The sequence below is a fragment of the Grosmannia clavigera genome (assembly GCF_000143105.1).
Source record: "Grosmannia clavigera kw1407 unplaced genomic scaffold GCSC_167, whole genome shotgun sequence".
NCBI lineage: Eukaryota > Fungi > Ascomycota > Sordariomycetes > Ophiostomatales > Ophiostomataceae > Leptographium > Leptographium clavigerum.
Window position 1 is genome coordinate 146,920 of NW_014040772.1, and position 15,801 is coordinate 162,720.

Sequence of the window (15,801 nt, forward strand, 5' to 3'; positions counted from 1 at the left end):
TCGGCGTTCTATCGCGATGGGACAGGGATGTTTGGCCCGACAACACGAAGTAGGACAGACTAGCCACGAGTTCTGTACGCGGAGATGACCATCAAAGATTGAGCCAGATGCCATGACGTGACCCGTGGAGTATCAACGCAGTAAGTCATCGGCGATCCGCGGCGTGCAGCGTTTTTTGAGAGACTTATCGGATTGCATCAAATGTGGATCGCTTCACCGGCTATTGGTCTGCAGCGGTAGCTTCCGGGGCTTGAAGAAAGCTTATCAAGAGGAGCAGACTGGAGTGGTAGAAGTATAGTTCATACAGACGGAGTTTGCCTGATGCTGTTGAAGTCCGTTGAATCATGCCTTCTGGTACATTGTCTCTGGAAGGTCAGCGATACGGAAACGAAGAGACGTCTCCCAGGGCCCGATCGCCTCATTCTATCCCCAAGTCTCCATCAAAACCGCGGAACTTCCTACTTGAACACAGTTGTTCCTCATTTTTCGTAATGTCTGCACGACAACCATTAAAAACAATGTCATAAGGTAACGCACGCAGAAATAGTGACTGGTCCATTAGCGATCAAAGGCGACTAGACCTATCAAGACGCTTGTTTGGAAGAAGTATCTGCAGCCGAGCGGAAAAGCTAAAATGTAATTCATGCCTAAGTTCTACAGCTTCTTGGGCGAATCTACAGTCAACAGCTTGCTAGTCAGGGCTGAAGATGGAGCCAATTTCTTGTCCTCTTTGCCTAGAAACGGGGCCATTAGAGTCGAAACCCGGAGTCCAGTCCACGCAGAACACAGCTGTCAAAGGCATGCATGAATCTGTAGCTGAGGAGCAAGTTTTTAACTCTCCAGGCATTGGTATCGACTTTGCTCAAATCAAGATCACAAGTCACGTAAAGACGTCTGCACCTTGATTGGTCTTGATGTTTAATAAGAATTAATAGAGTAGAGCTTTCAGAGAGTTACGGCACGTCCCCGCCTTCTTCGGCACGGTCCTACACGTATGGACTTTGCAATTGCCCATACTCCGTATTCGCTGCTTGCTATCTTCATGGGACCGGAAAATGAGATACGACACCATTCGTTTAGACTGCGTAGACATTTCAGCGCACATCGTCGCATCTCGATATGGGCTAAATACGAAATTGGAGACAAGCGCTGGACGATTTGGCCTCAGCTGTCAGAAGTACGAGCACATTATTTGGTGGGGAGTATCGTCTAGATCACACGTTGAGGGGCTCGAGGTACCTAACCTCGTACCACGTACAGGTAGACTGAAGCCACACAGTCTGATATATCACGACTTTGACAAACCCGGGGTCCACTCAGTTCGTTTGTAGCTATATGATAACTGAGCATTGATAGTCCCGGAGAAAGTATTTAACCAAGTTATCCATCCACTTCACTTAGATTGTCGTTGTATTGGCTCAATTTAATTTTTCAACTTTCTGGCTTGACACGCCGCAAGAGCTTAGTGCATGGTTAGCGTCATCTCATGCGTCCTTTTAAGTAGGATAGATTGGTTAACCGGCAGGTCAGGACACATTCCCAGCCACTGGGTATTGCAATTCGAACAGCACCACAGCCATAAGTATGCACCGTGGTCACTACTATTGCGTTCCCTGGAGAAGCACGAGCCGTTTGAGGAGATGAATACGCAAGGCGTGTACACAGGTGCGTGTGTGGCTTATCAGATGGCATAAGCGGCCCCCAATGCAAACTACTGGTCTGGCTATCAGCGGCTGTTTCCGGGACCAAGGGCTTATCATGTGGTAAAAAGGAGCAGAGTATAAAGAGGGCAATACGAAGAGGACTTTGGAGCGAAAAATCTCAGACATCAACTGACGTTTTATAAGAACAGAAAGCCTGTGTTATGGGCGAAATCGAGCTGGAAAAGCTGGGCTTCCAGCCGGCAAGGCTATCGTTTGGGCGGTCTGCAAAGTCAGCATCAACATGGATCCTCGCAGCAGCCGGACTCTGGGCACTGGTGAGCTCAGTCGGTCGTCTGCGGACCACGACACCGACAGAGTTTGGCTGGACCGACATTCAGCCGAGTCGCGACCTGATGTGGCACGCCTGCTATGGCGGCGAGTTTGAGTGCGCGCGCCTGGACCTGCCGATGGACTGGGTCGAGCCGTCAGACAGACAGCGGGTGTATCTGGCCGTGATCCGGCTACCGGCAAAGACACGGCAAGACTATCGCGGGCCAGTTTTTGTCAACCCAGGGGTGTGTACGGCTTACGGACTCACTACGATTCGTGACTGACTCAATGTAGGGACCTGGCGGTTCTGGAGTCGACTTCCTGGTCGATCACGGTAAAGAGATGCAGACTATTGTTGGCGACAACCAGGTAAGTCTTATGTGATCACCGCACCCCATCTTATCTCTGACAGCCGAAGGACATGATCAGCTTCGATCCTCGTGGAGGTGAGTACCAACATATCATAGCCAATAGCTGTTGGACCGTCTGCTGATTCTGGCTCTCAGTGTATGCCTCAGTCCCACGTGTCGACTGCTGGGGTTCCTCGCACACACGCCACGACTGGGAGCGGACGTCGATCGATGTGCTGGATGCGCATCCGGGCCTCGTGTACGAGTCGTATGCGGCAGCGGATGCCTTCTCGCGCCAGTGCGAAGCCCACATGAACGCGACCGCACCGGGGCTGCTGGAGCACATCAGCACGGCGTCACACGCGCGCGATATGCTGGCGATTGCCGAGGCGGCCGGCCAGACGAAGCTGCGATACTGGGGCATCAGCTACGGAACTATCCTCGGTGGCACCTTTGCGGCCATGTTTCCCGACCGAGTCGAGCGTCTCGTCAGCGACGGCAACGTCGACTATGCCAGCTGGTATCGGCTCGACCAGCGCAACTTTTTCGAGGACACCGACTCCATCATGGAGGCCTTCTTCCACTTCTGCCACAAGGCCGGGCCCGATCGCTGCGCCTTTGCTCTTCCGGCCTCGTCAGATTCGTCGCCAGCTGCCATCCGGGACCGTTTTTTCACCCTGTTGGCCCAGCTCAAGATGAAGCCGGTCCTGATCCCGGCCCACGCCTTTGACACTGCCCGTCAGCTGCCGATTTTGCCCGAGCTCGTGACTTACGCCAAGCTGCAGGTGCTCGTACGCACCGTGCTCTACAAGCCGTTTTATGACTTTCCCGCGCTGGCCAAAGCCATGACCGCACTTGAACAGGGCGATGGCCGGCCGTTTTACGCCATGGCCGGCGACGACGATCTGCTGCAGCCCAAGATCTGCTCGCCCAACGCCGACGACACCGAGCCTGGCGGCCTCGAGGACGCTGACAGAAACTGGGGCGACGTCTTTTCGGCCATCACGTGTGCCGACGGCGACGACGTGGCCGACACGCCCGACTCGTTTGCTGACTACGCCGCCGAACTGCAAAACATCAGCCGCTATGCCGGCACCGCCTACTCGCACTTTCGCCGTGGCTGTATCGGCCGCCAGATTCGCCCGCACTATCGCTATGCAGCGCCATGGCCCGGCTCTCTGCCCAATACGAGCTTCCCCATCCTCTTCATCGGAAACACCGGCGACAATGTCACGCCGCTGAGCAGCGCCTACCGCAACTCTGCCGTCTTTCCCGGCTCTGTCGTGCTCGTGCAAAAGTCGTGGGGCCACGCCAGCATGGCTGCTCCGTCCACTTGTACCGCCCAGACCGTCCGGGCCTACTTCCAGGACGGCCAGCTACCGCCAGCCGACACGTACTGCGAGCAGGACTTTGAGCTGTTTGCCGACTCGGAGACCGTCAAGGATGCCATGGGAAGTGCCAACGACATTTCTCGAGCCATTCGCAAGCTCACCAGCGAGGTGTCGTTGGGCCGCATAGGGAAGCTATAGCCGTTGATAAGGTACAAGTGTGATGACTAAGCGTTGATCAAGAGCCGTTGTATATAAACCTGTCTGTAGATTGATAGGCTCTCCTAAATTGATTGAGGTGCTTTCCGAATACAGTATCAATACGAAGGGCGTAATAAGTATGAGTTGCGAAAGATGCTGTTCGGACTCGCGACAGGTCTCCAAGATCTGATAACACGCCTAAAACACGAAAGTAAATATGGTTGGGCTTTTTGTGGGGCCTAGCCTTCTTTCTTTCTTTAGCATATGGCCGGCTGCCACCCCCGTCTCCTGCACGCGCTACAGCTCGTACAGTTCTAATCTCTTTCTCAAACTTCAAGCTGCACCCGCTCAAACAACAATCATGGCTGACTTGTGCCAAACTCGCTGAGCATGTGGATTGCGAGCAAGGAAAGATGAAAAGGAATGACATTAAAATCCTCGAAACTAACTTCTCCCCCGTTATACTCCGTATAGCACCCTCCTTGCGTTGACCGGGCTGTCCTTTGTCCCTCAGTTTTCACGCTTCGTGACCGGCCAAGGCGTTAGGGACATTTCCCTTTTTTACGCCACTTTCAACTTGGTCTCGGACACGGAACAGTTTATGCTGCTGCTTCGTCTGGTGCCTTTTTACGGTAGTACCGCCGTGTCGAGGCGTGAACTCCATTTGTCCGACTGGCTGAATTATGGCCAGGGCTCTCTTGTTTTGCGCTTTTTCTCGTACAGTCCGACGCCCCATCGCTTCTCGTGCTTGTCAGTCCCGACTTACTCCTCCTGCCAGATTTGTCCTCTGTCTTTCTCACTCGCCCGTTTGCACCTGTGGAAGAAAATCGTATTCGTGATTTTCTTCGTCGCCCTTCTCTTCGTGACTGTCCTGCCGGCCATTGCTATTCGCTTGTCATACAAAATGCGAGATGGCTACCCTGACGAAGATTGGGAACTATTCTTTTTTTAGTGGACACATGTATCTTGTGAACCCGGTGGTGACTCTCCTAGGCGTGGTGGCCATTTCACCTACGATATTTGCCTGAGATGCGCGTCTGTCGCTAATCTCGCTGTTTACGAAGTACCTAGCTAAATCCCATCTTCAAATTGTCGAATAAATTAGGCCAAAATGGCGGAGTCTTGTGCCGTGTATTCCGTACTCCGTAGTAATGCATGTACTGTGCGGTGCAAGGCCCAATGTAGTGGAAGATTCTATAGCTCAGAAATACCTAATACAACAATACTCACATGCTTATGTACGAAGTACGGGAAAATCGATAAGCCGTGCTGTTATTGTCACCTTCTGAGCTAGTACATTGTAAGCTCTGAAAAAAACGGCCCGATATGAGCAGTTTCGGTCAAGAATCATCTATCTGTCCGAGCTTTGTCTGGTTAAACTTGTGCCAGGACGGGGAAAGAGCCGGGAAAGTACTCACCTGTCCAAGTTCATCAGGGCCAGCCTCTCTTCTTGTGGGGCGTAAAGACCGGCTCCGAGGTGCATCTGGGGGGTTAGTGGGTGCAGGGGGGAAGAATGATTGTAGAATAGGAATGTGATGAAGTTGATTACCTCTAGGTAAATTGTTTTTTTATGTAAGTCTATCTATAGGACGATTAATCAAAGTGGTAATAATATCAAAGGAGCATATAACGGATCACTTACACTCATTTGTAAATGCTTATGAGAGGGAATACTGCTGACACATTCTGAGACACTGTAAACAGTCGCCGAAGGTCTCTCTACTAGTATTCCATTCTCTGTTACATTCTCCGGAGACATATGGCCCATTAAGTACGTACCGAATGCTAAATGCCAAAAACCTTTGCCATATCAACCATGTTTAAACCGTTGTTCTGTACCTCACACTAGTAACAGCTTTATGGCTTAGTCCAAGCTTAGGTGTACAGAATGCTCCCTGTAAATTGATGATGACGTCAGGGTCGGTCCCGAATCACACGGGCGTCGAAAATGTGGGACATAGGGAAAGACTCACAGCCGGACTTCTTCAGGCGATTACTGCTCCGCTCACGTCTTCAATACTAGGATGTGATGGGTAAATGCAGTGCATAACGGTTTGCTCACTTTAATGGCTTGTTTTTCTCTTGTGCTAACTCTTCTCTCCCGTCTTTCCTGCCTTTGAATGCATACTAAGCTCTGTTCTGATTCTCTTTGACACATCCAGGACCGCGGGCTTGCTTCCGGCTTCTATCCAATCTAGCCGATGCCTCTCAATTCATGCATGGCCATGCCTAGACTTCTGCCAGTGCGAAATTTGTCCGCTGCTTCCCAGACCTCCTCCGCCAATAGGCCATTGACACCTATGCCGAGAACCTTACTCCGCAAGTACGTGTGGCACCACTCCATCATCCTTGCGGGGCTCTCTTTCTTTCTGTCTATTTTGAGAAGCGGATCCACGTATGCACCGAGTTCGAGACCGAATTTAGCATTGCCGACAAGAAGGACCAGAAGCCGGACGAGGTGACAATCGGGATGGAGAAGTGCGGAGCAACGCTAGAAAGTAACAACTTGGTCATTCAGAGGTAGAAATACATACGACAAACAAACTTATCAATTTTTATAAAACTGCGATCCCTGTTCAAGTACAGAACAAGCCTGAAAGCTCACTCCAGTTTTTCATAAATTACAGCACATCACAATAGCAAACAGACGACCGCTGCGGTTGAATCTCCAGGATCGATGACCAAAACTGGTACTGGAAACTAAGGTCTCGTCTTCCTTTGTTTTTTGCGTTAGGAAACCCGCCTGACACTTCCTCCTTGGTCAATTATTCAAGAACTACGACTGCAACGGCATATTCCGGAAGGCTAAAAGTATAGCCACCGCTTGCACTTCCAGAAAGGGTTGATTTTGTCGGGGTTATTGTCACGTCATGGGGATAGTTGCTGGCGGTTGGGTTACCGCTCAGCAACAGCAGGCTGGCCGACCCGAAAGAAGCGCCTGGGACCTTGACTGTGACCGACTGTGTGGTGGTGCCATAGTTGGCGAGCTTGACATAGTACGTTCCCGTATTTGTGGATGACGCGACCCAGTACACCGGCCCAAAGGCGGAGTCGGATGTCACTGGCTTAATCGTCGTACCTCGGTTAGATGCAAAGAGCTGCTGGACGTAATAAGATGTGGATCCGGTAAGCGAGCCAGAAGACGAGTCCAACCCAAACAGATCAGGGCTCCACTCGGCGAGGTCAAAGTGCTCAAGCAGTGGTGCAAAGCTGGCCATCTTGACAATATCCGAGTTGCGCTCCAGGCCAATCATGTACACTGCCTCTGAGCAAGAGCCGACCAGGTTGCTCCAGTACGTTGTGGAGCCATCATTGCCGGTCGTGCTGGCATACTCCCCGACAAAGATGGGCCAGGTTCGCGACCAGTTGTCAAACTCGTTGAACCTTGCCACAAACTGGTTTGGCTCGAGATAGTAGTGAATATCCGTCCAGACACCGGAGGGCAGGGTGGTGGGCAGGCAGTTTTGGTCCGTCGTTGAGGCAATAACGGTGATATCAGGGTAGGCTGCATGTATGGCGTTATAGATCTGTGTGAACCTTGATGCATAGCTGCTGCATCCTTTGGAAAGGTTGTCTTCGTTGCCGACCTCAATCATGTCCACCTTGAACGGCTCTTCCCGGCCGTACGACGCTCGGAGTGCTCCAAATGGAGTCGAAGAGTCGCCCAGAACGAACTCGAGCTCGTCCAGAATGTCGTCAACGTATGGGGCGAGTTGACTTCCCGTGACCACCGTCCCATCTAAGGCGTGACCGGCCCAAACAGCCAGAACGTTCGCTATGCCCATATCCTCCGCCCAGTACAGGTATTCCATCAGACCAAGGGCATCCGTATTGATGTAACTCCACGTGCCGAGGTGACCAGGCCGGTTCTGCACCGGTCCAATGGTTTCATTCCAGATCCATCTTGTCGCAATTGTGTTTCCCTCGAGATTATTGCCGCCAGGCCACCGGAGAAACGAGCCGCCAATAGCGTCTAGGAACGTGGCCACATCATTCCGGAGGCCATTGGCCCGGCCCTTGTATGTCTCAGGAAAGAGCTGGGGCAAGGCGAAGTTCAAGTGGCCATCGGTAGCAGCAGATGCATCGTAAGTCAGCCTCCAGACATTGTCTAGGGCAACAGAAGATTGGGTGACTGGAAGGTCCACGTCATAGTAGGTGTACTCTGAAGATGTGGACTTGACCGAAAATGCCACCGATCCGAAGACAGTTCCGGTAGAATTGGATACCAAAGACACTGTGACCTGGCCGGAGTACGTTCCCTTGATCCAGACAAGCGTCTTGTATGTGCCCTATTTTACAGTAAGAATGGTGTCACCGTACGGAGGTGTGACTGCCGAGAGCAAGGAATCAAAAACGAACTCTATCCACGGGAACACCGTTGTAGCCCGAGTTTGAGAAACCAACAGTACCCGAATGAGAGGACGGGTTGGTAACCTTCAGCGTGCTAGTAATCGCCGTAGAGAGCGGGTTGGCAGTGTCAATTGACAGAGTACTGCCGCCCACAGCTGCGTACGCAGTGAGTGTTGTGTCGTATCCAGGCTGAAACCCGTTATTCTTCAGCACCTGTCCGTGAATGCCTCCGTCACCTGTTACTTGTTAACAACCAAAAACGACAGACCGTGATACTTCAAACGTACCGGAATTATTGATGTCCTTGTCGAGGTTAGATTAGCAGAAGAAGGCAGCAGAAACAACTTGTCGTTCTCACCTCAAACATGTATCCCCAGAGCAGCGGACTGGATGCATTGCCACCACTGGTCGAAACAGACAAGGTGACTGCCTGGGCGGACTGGATGACAGCAGAGGCCAAAATAAGGCCGCGCAGTAACGAGGTCATAATGCCCACGATGACTCCGATGAGATGGCTGTCTGGATTTTCAAGATTAGGAAAGTGGTTTCCGGGGAGAAGACTGATGGGTTTCTGCAAACGAGAGACGGAAACTCGGTTGGCCATAGCCAGCTTTATACTTCTCGGCTGCAACCGCCGCCATGTCAGCGAGTACCATGGATCCGCTTGGAGGCTCTGAACACCGTGCAGAAAACCTCGGACATCTTTCTTCGTCTTCCGTTGAGCCTGCATCCTCAGTATTTAGCCGAGCGTGCACTTAGGCTGCGGCTGCAACTCGATGCGGGGCCAAAGCGGGGGATTGTGGGATGATGAGCTGGCCGAATCATTTTCTGGGGCCCCGATGTCAGGTGCAACTCGGCATACGACTCCTTCACTATATTAGCATGTGCTTCTTATGAGGAATGGGTCGTTAATTCTGGTGTAGGTAAAAGGAAGCTATCGTGACAAGTGAGTTGGGTCCTAGGAGCCGGGTGTGAAGTAACAGCATGGACATGCGATCATATACACGGCATTTTGAAGATCGTTTGAAGATCGTTGGTTAAGATATTATCGTCAGTTTTGTCGTCCGATTGATCAACGTGGCACCTGGGGGCAGAAAATCCCGTACCTCACAGAAGTACGGACGGGAATGCCATTAAGCCGAAGGACCCGTTCCAGGTTGCATCAAACTGGATATAGCCTTCATACTCCACTGTTTGTAACAAGGGGAGGAAAGCGGGACAAGTGTGGAGGAAGAGGGGCTTGCATGACGGACGTATTTTTCCGTCAGCGGATCACGTCTAGAGTCTCTGGGAACAGAGAAGATCGACGATTTAGTCAACTGTCGCCATAGACGGGCCGAGATGATCAATTTTCCATTTACATCAGCGAATAGTGGCATGCTCACGTTCTTAAGAACGGGTTCAGAGTAATCAATGCTTATAACACGGAGTATACTCGATTAGGTTGATTCTGCATACAGGCGCCACTTTGTTCCGACTTGCTTCTTGGCAGTGTCAGTGCAGCCATTTTATGTAAGAGATCTGTGTGCACAAAGCCAGACTTGTCACACCTGATAAGTCAGTTATCTACTCCAAACTTTACGGGTTAAACGCGGGGAGGATAGTTTAACTTAGCCAATAGAGCTGATTGCAGTTGTGGCACAAATTGTGGCACAAGCTCGACCCGAGCCTCGTCTGTAAGGTCGCGAGAGTGGCTTGGGCGCGTTACGTAATCATGACATCTGGATCTCGACTTGTTGGCCAAGCATACCGCTTTAGGTAAACGGATATTGCTGGAGCTTGCCACCCTACATTTGCAATACACTCATAGTCGTACACACGACCCACTCACATTCCTATTCTTACGGCGATGCCATATACGTCATTTCGAACATATGACATCATGACCAGAGCGAGCTCGCTTAGGTATAAAGACTCGACCACATATGTAAATCAGAACTGCAGGTTTCATTCATCTTTACGAAAGAATCTGTCAGGACCGACCAACACACTTACAACATATAAATCATGTCGTTTCTCACCGGTGTCTCTGCCCGCCGGCTGACAGTGGCTCTGCCCCGCAGCAATGCTACGTCCTTTACTACAACACCAATCGCGTGCGCCATTTCGCTGCAGCACCAGCGGAGCACCTTCTCGACGACGCCTTTGCGTGCCAAGACGGCCACCGAGACAGCCAAGGACACACTCAAAACAATTGACCGGACCGTGTCTGACAAGCTGGTGGACGGCATTGATGCAGGATGTAAGCTCGGTCTCCTTTCCGCACTTGATATTCTTTACTGACAATAGCAGCCAACGTTGCAGGAAAGATACGTGATGCCGCGGAGAGCATCCAGAGCCAGGCTTCCAGCAAGACCTCGGAGCTTAAGGGCGCGGCATCCGAGATGCAGGGCAAGGCCTCCGGCAAGGCTGCGCAAATCAAGGGCGAGGCCAAAGGAAAGGCAAATGAGATGGCGGCGGACGCCAAGGGAAAGGCAGACGAGGTCAAAAAGAGTATGTAAGGTTGCGGCCATTAACGTCGAGGACAAAACTGGGAAGAGAGCTATGTATCACCAGCAGAAATTACTAAAACACGTTCAACATTGTGTGCATAGCGATAAAGTGGATTCGGAGGCGTCGATCCGATCTGGGACGGCCGTCGGTGGGTCTTCCAGCTGTGCCTGCCCTGCTTGCTGGGTGCAGCTTTTAGCTAAATTGAGCGCTAATGACGTAGATTCGCAGCGTCTGCAGCTGAAAAGCTATCGGTGGGAAGTCGTCAGTTCGCGCTTGCTCTTTCCGCTGACTTTCATGTCTTAACAAAGGCTCAATTTCCACTCATTTTGATCTATGGCTGTCTCTTTTTCAATTTCTCCTCTTCATCGTTCTTCATCTCTCATCATCCTCCTAAAATCTTACTTTCGTCCTTTCTTGGCTATTCAACCTCATCTATTATCGATCATCCTCAAACCCCATCATGCCAGACTCTCTCGTCATTCACCTTCAGAACCACACGGATTCAAACGAGGTATTTGCCTACATTACCGGCCTCGCAATCCAGGCAAATGGAGCTCGCGTGCTGCTCAAGGCCAATGGCTGCGACCTATACTTTCCGCAAAATCCGACCGACTCCAGCGCGATTCTCCAGCCGTTGACCGAAGACTGTGCCATCCCACTCGGCGCGCCTGGTAACACTGTGCGGGTGACGATCCCACAGATTGCGGGTGGGCGCATTTGGTTCAGCCGCGGGCCTCGACGGCTGATTTTCTTGCTCAACCCTGGCGGTCCTACCGGTCCGGCTCTGGTCGAGCCGTCGGTGCTGAATCCAACCGATCCCAATGCGGCTGTCGACTTTGCCTTTGCCGAGTTTACGCTCAATTCCGACCAGCTTTTTGCCAACATCTCATACGTTGATTTTGTGTCACGCCTGCCCATTGCGCTGACGCTGCAACGAGCCGGCGACATGCAGGCGGTGCAACATGTCTCGGGCATGCCAACTAATGGTCTCAACACGGTGTGCGATGGCCTGCGTGCACAGGCCAGCCGCGACGGCCGCCCCTGGGATAAGCTCATTGTCACAGACCCCGCTGACGCCAGCGGAGGGACACCACTGCGTGCGCTGAGCCCCACGCATGGCGACGCTGTCGGCGCCTCGTTTACCGGCTACTTTGAGCCGTACGTCGAACAGGTGTGGGCCAAATATTCCAGCGGCAGATCGACGGCGAGCATAAATACACAGGCAGCTCCTGGTATCGTCCGCGGTGCCGTGCGCGGCGACGCCCTCTTTTATTTTGGTAACGAAGGCTTTGTCAAGCCTACAACAGCCGACATCCTTGGCTGCAACACTGGGCCGTTTACCACTGGGTCGTCGGCTACGCGCAATGCAATCATTCCGCGCCTAGCCGCTGCCCTGCAGCGTAGCACGTTGTTGGAGGTGGCCGACCAACCGTCTGAACCGAGCACGTTCTACAAGGTAGACCCTACCAACCACTATTGCCGCATCGTACACGCGGCCAATCTGGACGGCAAGGGCTACGCTTTTGCCTACGATGACGTGCAGCCGGACGGCGGTGCCGACCAATCGGGCAAGGCTAATGCTGGCGACCCTGCATACTTTCTCGTGGCTGTGGGCGGAGGAGCGGCATATGCCGGTGACCGGTTGCCTTAGGACGGTGGCCGGTCCCGTCACAGCCGTCGAGGGCAGAAATTGACTCACGGAGAGCGTGAGAAAGAGCACAGAGCGCGCAATAAAGGTCGTGTCGGGCACCGTGAAAGCCTATACAACAAAGTCACAAGGATGCGTGAGAGCTGGCGCCATGACTATGGACACGACGGAACTGGGGAAAACGGAGAGGAAGAAAGACAGGAAACCGGAGAGTCAGACACGAGTGGAGAAAGCCGTCAAAGGACTGGCGACGAAGACCATCCGATGAACGGAGAACCCGATGGAGAAGCCGACGGCAGTGCCGAACAATTCAGATTGCAAGTAGCGGGTTCGGAAATCAGCGAGCAAGCGTGTGAAGACGGGGAGAGCTCCCAGGCAAACGAGCTGTTTTACCTTCCCCTCCGAGGCTTTAGCAGACGGTGGACATTGTGATATTTTCCTTTTCTGAACTGCGTTTTTGTGAGGCCACAAAAGGCCGCAGCGTCTGTCCAGCTATTCTTATCACAACTAAAGCGACCAATAAGCTGGCAAAACCCCAAAAATAGCGATAGACACGACTTTGTTTTCAGATAAGACTCTTCTATCCAAACTTCTGAGCGCCTGCAATCAAACAAACTATTAATTGTAAAGAACGCGAATATTTGCAAACTCCTGCCCTCCTTCTAAACTCATGATATGCTTATGCTTATGCTTATGCTTCCATCGCTGAACTGAACTGGATTATGCTTTCCATTGATACGACAGCTTTCGTCGCAGCTGTTGCAGCAGGCTGCCGGCGCCGTTATCAACGGCCAGATGGGTGTCGTCAGCCGCTGTCAGCGTGCCGTTACTTGATATCGTTTCTGTGCGTACGTACACGGCCATGCCCTCGCCTATGCCGAAGTTTTTGACGTCGTAGGGAAACGGCCATTCGGTGTAGGCATCGCGCACCATGGCGATGACGCGAGATGACGGGGGGTCTGACCAGCCACCGCGGTCGTCGATGCCATGGGGGGTTGGTGGTATGGACATGAACGGTGAAGAAGACGAAATGGAGGCAATCGGCAAGCGGGTCCAGATCATGGCGGCCGGCCGGGCCAAGTCAGCGACAATCTGGCGCACGGGCACGCTGGGGGCGACAGCGATGACGATGGCAGACTCATCGACGGCTAGGAATCCATGCGGGTCCTCGATCACGGTGATTCCGTGCTCGGTCAGCGTGGCAATGTCGGCGTCGTCGTAGGCGGGATCCTGGACGAGACACAAGAGGGGAGTTTTCGTTTTTGTTCTTGTCCTTGCCTCCAATTTTGATTCTGCTCTGGTCTCTGTCCCGTTCACTGTGCAGGACTGCTGAAAGTCTTGCAAGAAGTCGCGCACCGTCAGCAGCATGGCGTGCTGCACCGCATGGCGGCCGATCTCGCGAGGGCTGGCGTCGGCGATGGACCCGCAGGCAAAGGCGACGATCTTGCGGACGGCGAGCGCGGTGGCGGGTGCAGCAGTCAAGGCCTCGGCCAATGTGGCCCGCAGCGTCTTGCAGGCCTCGCTGGCGTCCCACTCAGCTCTGTGTTGGCGGAAGATGGCGCGGGTCTCGTCCACAGCGAGGGGCGATGACGAAATCGAAGGGCGGGGTGGACAAAGAGGGACAGGGACCGGGTCAGCTGGCTCTCCTGCGTCTGGTGTTGGTGTCGTTTCCGATGCTGCAGCGTGGGCAAGACTGCTGGCCAGATCACAGACCGTGCGGCTGCCTTGGATGCTGACGGACCCGTTAGCCGGGTTGCGGTAGCGGGCCTCGCGGCTGTGGCTGATGCGCAGTGACAGAAAGGCGTGTTCGGGGTGAAAGTGGCGGACGTGCCAGCGGCCACTGCCGGTGAGCTTCTCGATGTTCCAGTACTGGATCTCGGGACGGATGCTGTGTCAGGGGTGAGCAAGACGGACGTGCGGGTGTGGGATGCGCGGTTCGAACCGGGGAAGCAACAGGGCCGAGCTCACTTCACCAACACGATATCCGGATGGATGTTCGACTCGGAGATGGCGCCCGACTGCGTCGACAGCCGCACGCGAACGCCGTCGATTCCACGGACGGAAATGGACGCGTTGCGCGAGCCGTCACGGACGCTGCTGCTGGAGCTGAGCTGGCGGGCCATATCCAGCAGCGCCTCGCGCGTGTACAGCGGCACGCCGGCGTCATAAAGTGCCCAGATGCGCTCGGCCACGGCAGCCATGTCGGCACGACGCTGGCCGAGCACGTCGTCCGAGTTGACCTCGACCTCGGGCGGTGGTGGTGTCAGTGTCAGCAGCGGCGTCGATGTTGCTCTCGGCCTGAGCGGCTTCGCGACGCTGTCGACGTACGGCTCGGCGCCCGAGTTCGAGCCTGTCTCCTTGTCGGTCTCGGCGACGGAGATGGAACCGGTCAGCGTGGCTGCCGAAGCCATGCGCAAAAGACGCCAGAGACTCTGACCGGTGGCCGGACGATCGGAAAGGGGTTCCGGAGCGTCCGGGGCCAAGCCCTGCAGCGGTGCGACCGCGTCGAGAGCCATGTTCTGCTCGCGTGTGCACGTCAGGATATGCGGGTGCAGTGGGAAGCGGATGTGCGGATTGGACTGGTGAAAGCCACGATGTGAAGTGGTGAGCGTCTGGGCAGAAGCAAATTGTGCGTCCGTCTCTCTTTTGGCAGGGCCAATGTCCCGGACGGGAAACGTCGTGAGCAAAGAAAGGGGATCGGGCAGGAGCCCGCAGCCGACCCAGAAGGAGCGTCCGACCCAACGCTGAAGAAGCAGGAAAGTGGAACCAGCGTGGCTTCCAGAAGGAGCTACTGGCGCGATGCTGACGACAGGAACCCTGCAAACGGCTCCTCTCAAGGGAAAGGAAATAAAGGAGAGGCCAAAAAGAGAGCCGATGTGACGAATTGCTGACGCTAGCATCCAGTGGAAGACGGCCGCTCCGGAGACGTCGTGGATCGCAGGCGGTCTGGAGGATCTCGCCGTTTCAGCCTCCTCGCTGTAGTGTCACAGCCCTTTCGCCGACCGAACGCTTCACATATGCTATAGCTCGCACGCCGACACCCATGTCGTCATTGCCTGCGGCTTCATGTGTGCCGAAGGCACTTGTGTGCACTTGTGTGCAAGTGCCCTGCCGAACCCGGCAGTTTAGCGCAGTCCTGCGCTGTAGTGGGGTGGACGCCTGCTAAAAGGGGAATTACTGGCCGCTTCCCCTCGTACGAAAGCGGTCTGGACTGACTGCCGGCACTGCCCAAGACCCTTAGCCTGGCCCTAGGGCTGCTCTGCCGCCTGTACAAGCATAGCACAGCAGGCGCGGCGCTGCACTTTCGCGGGGTTAGGGTGCGGCATCGCTGCCACTACGGCTGGCCAATGGCACAGAGGCGGTTAAAACAGCGATCGTCTTAGGGGCACTTCGACACAGGCAGACGACCAAGCAGCGACCTAGCTGACCTGTTCAACGACTGCTTCCTCTAAGCCACA

The 15,801-nt window shown here is 53.9% G+C and overlaps 5 protein-coding genes across 5 annotated transcripts; 3 read left to right on the forward strand and 2 right to left on the reverse strand.

The window, feature by feature from the left end:
• Positions 1-1,864: 1,864 nt before the first annotated feature.
• CMQ_6174 (alpha beta hydrolase fold family) lies at positions 1,865-3,852 on the forward strand (the record flags this gene model as incomplete). The annotated part of the gene is made up of 4 exons (XM_014315239.1): positions 1,865-2,218; positions 2,268-2,342; positions 2,386-2,419; positions 2,480-3,852. The coding sequence occupies 4 exons, from the start codon at positions 1,865-1,867 to the stop codon at positions 3,850-3,852; spliced, it is 1,836 nt and encodes a 611-aa protein (XP_014170714.1).
• Positions 3,853-6,617: 2,765 nt separating this feature from the next.
• CMQ_6091 (alpha-n-arabinofuranosidase a precursor) lies at positions 6,618-8,689 on the reverse strand (the record flags this gene model as incomplete). The annotated part of the gene is made up of 4 exons (XM_014315156.1): positions 6,618-8,141; positions 8,212-8,438; positions 8,490-8,505; positions 8,561-8,689. 4 exons carry the CDS (start codon positions 8,687-8,689, stop codon positions 6,618-6,620), a joined length of 1,896 nt encoding a protein of 631 aa, XP_014170631.1.
• A 1,520-nt stretch (positions 8,690-10,209) lies between these two features.
• On the forward strand, positions 10,210-10,703 carry CMQ_6123 (lea domain containing protein; the record flags this gene model as incomplete). Its single annotated transcript, XM_014315188.1, has 2 exons — positions 10,210-10,444; positions 10,495-10,703. The coding sequence occupies 2 exons, from the start codon at positions 10,210-10,212 to the stop codon at positions 10,701-10,703; spliced, it is 444 nt and encodes a 147-aa protein (XP_014170663.1).
• A 452-nt stretch (positions 10,704-11,155) lies between these two features.
• On the forward strand, positions 11,156-12,346 carry CMQ_6278 (glucanase b; the record flags this gene model as incomplete). Its single annotated transcript, XM_014315343.1, has 1 exon — positions 11,156-12,346. The coding sequence occupies one exon, from the start codon at positions 11,156-11,158 to the stop codon at positions 12,344-12,346; it is 1,191 nt and encodes a 396-aa protein (XP_014170818.1).
• A 717-nt stretch (positions 12,347-13,063) lies between these two features.
• Positions 13,064-14,859, reverse strand: CMQ_6274 (uncharacterized protein; the record flags this gene model as incomplete). The annotated part of the gene is made up of 3 exons (XM_014315339.1): positions 13,064-13,573; positions 13,661-14,231; positions 14,312-14,859. The coding sequence occupies 3 exons, from the start codon at positions 14,857-14,859 to the stop codon at positions 13,064-13,066; spliced, it is 1,629 nt and encodes a 542-aa protein (XP_014170814.1).
• Between the last annotated feature and the right edge of the window lie 942 nt (positions 14,860-15,801).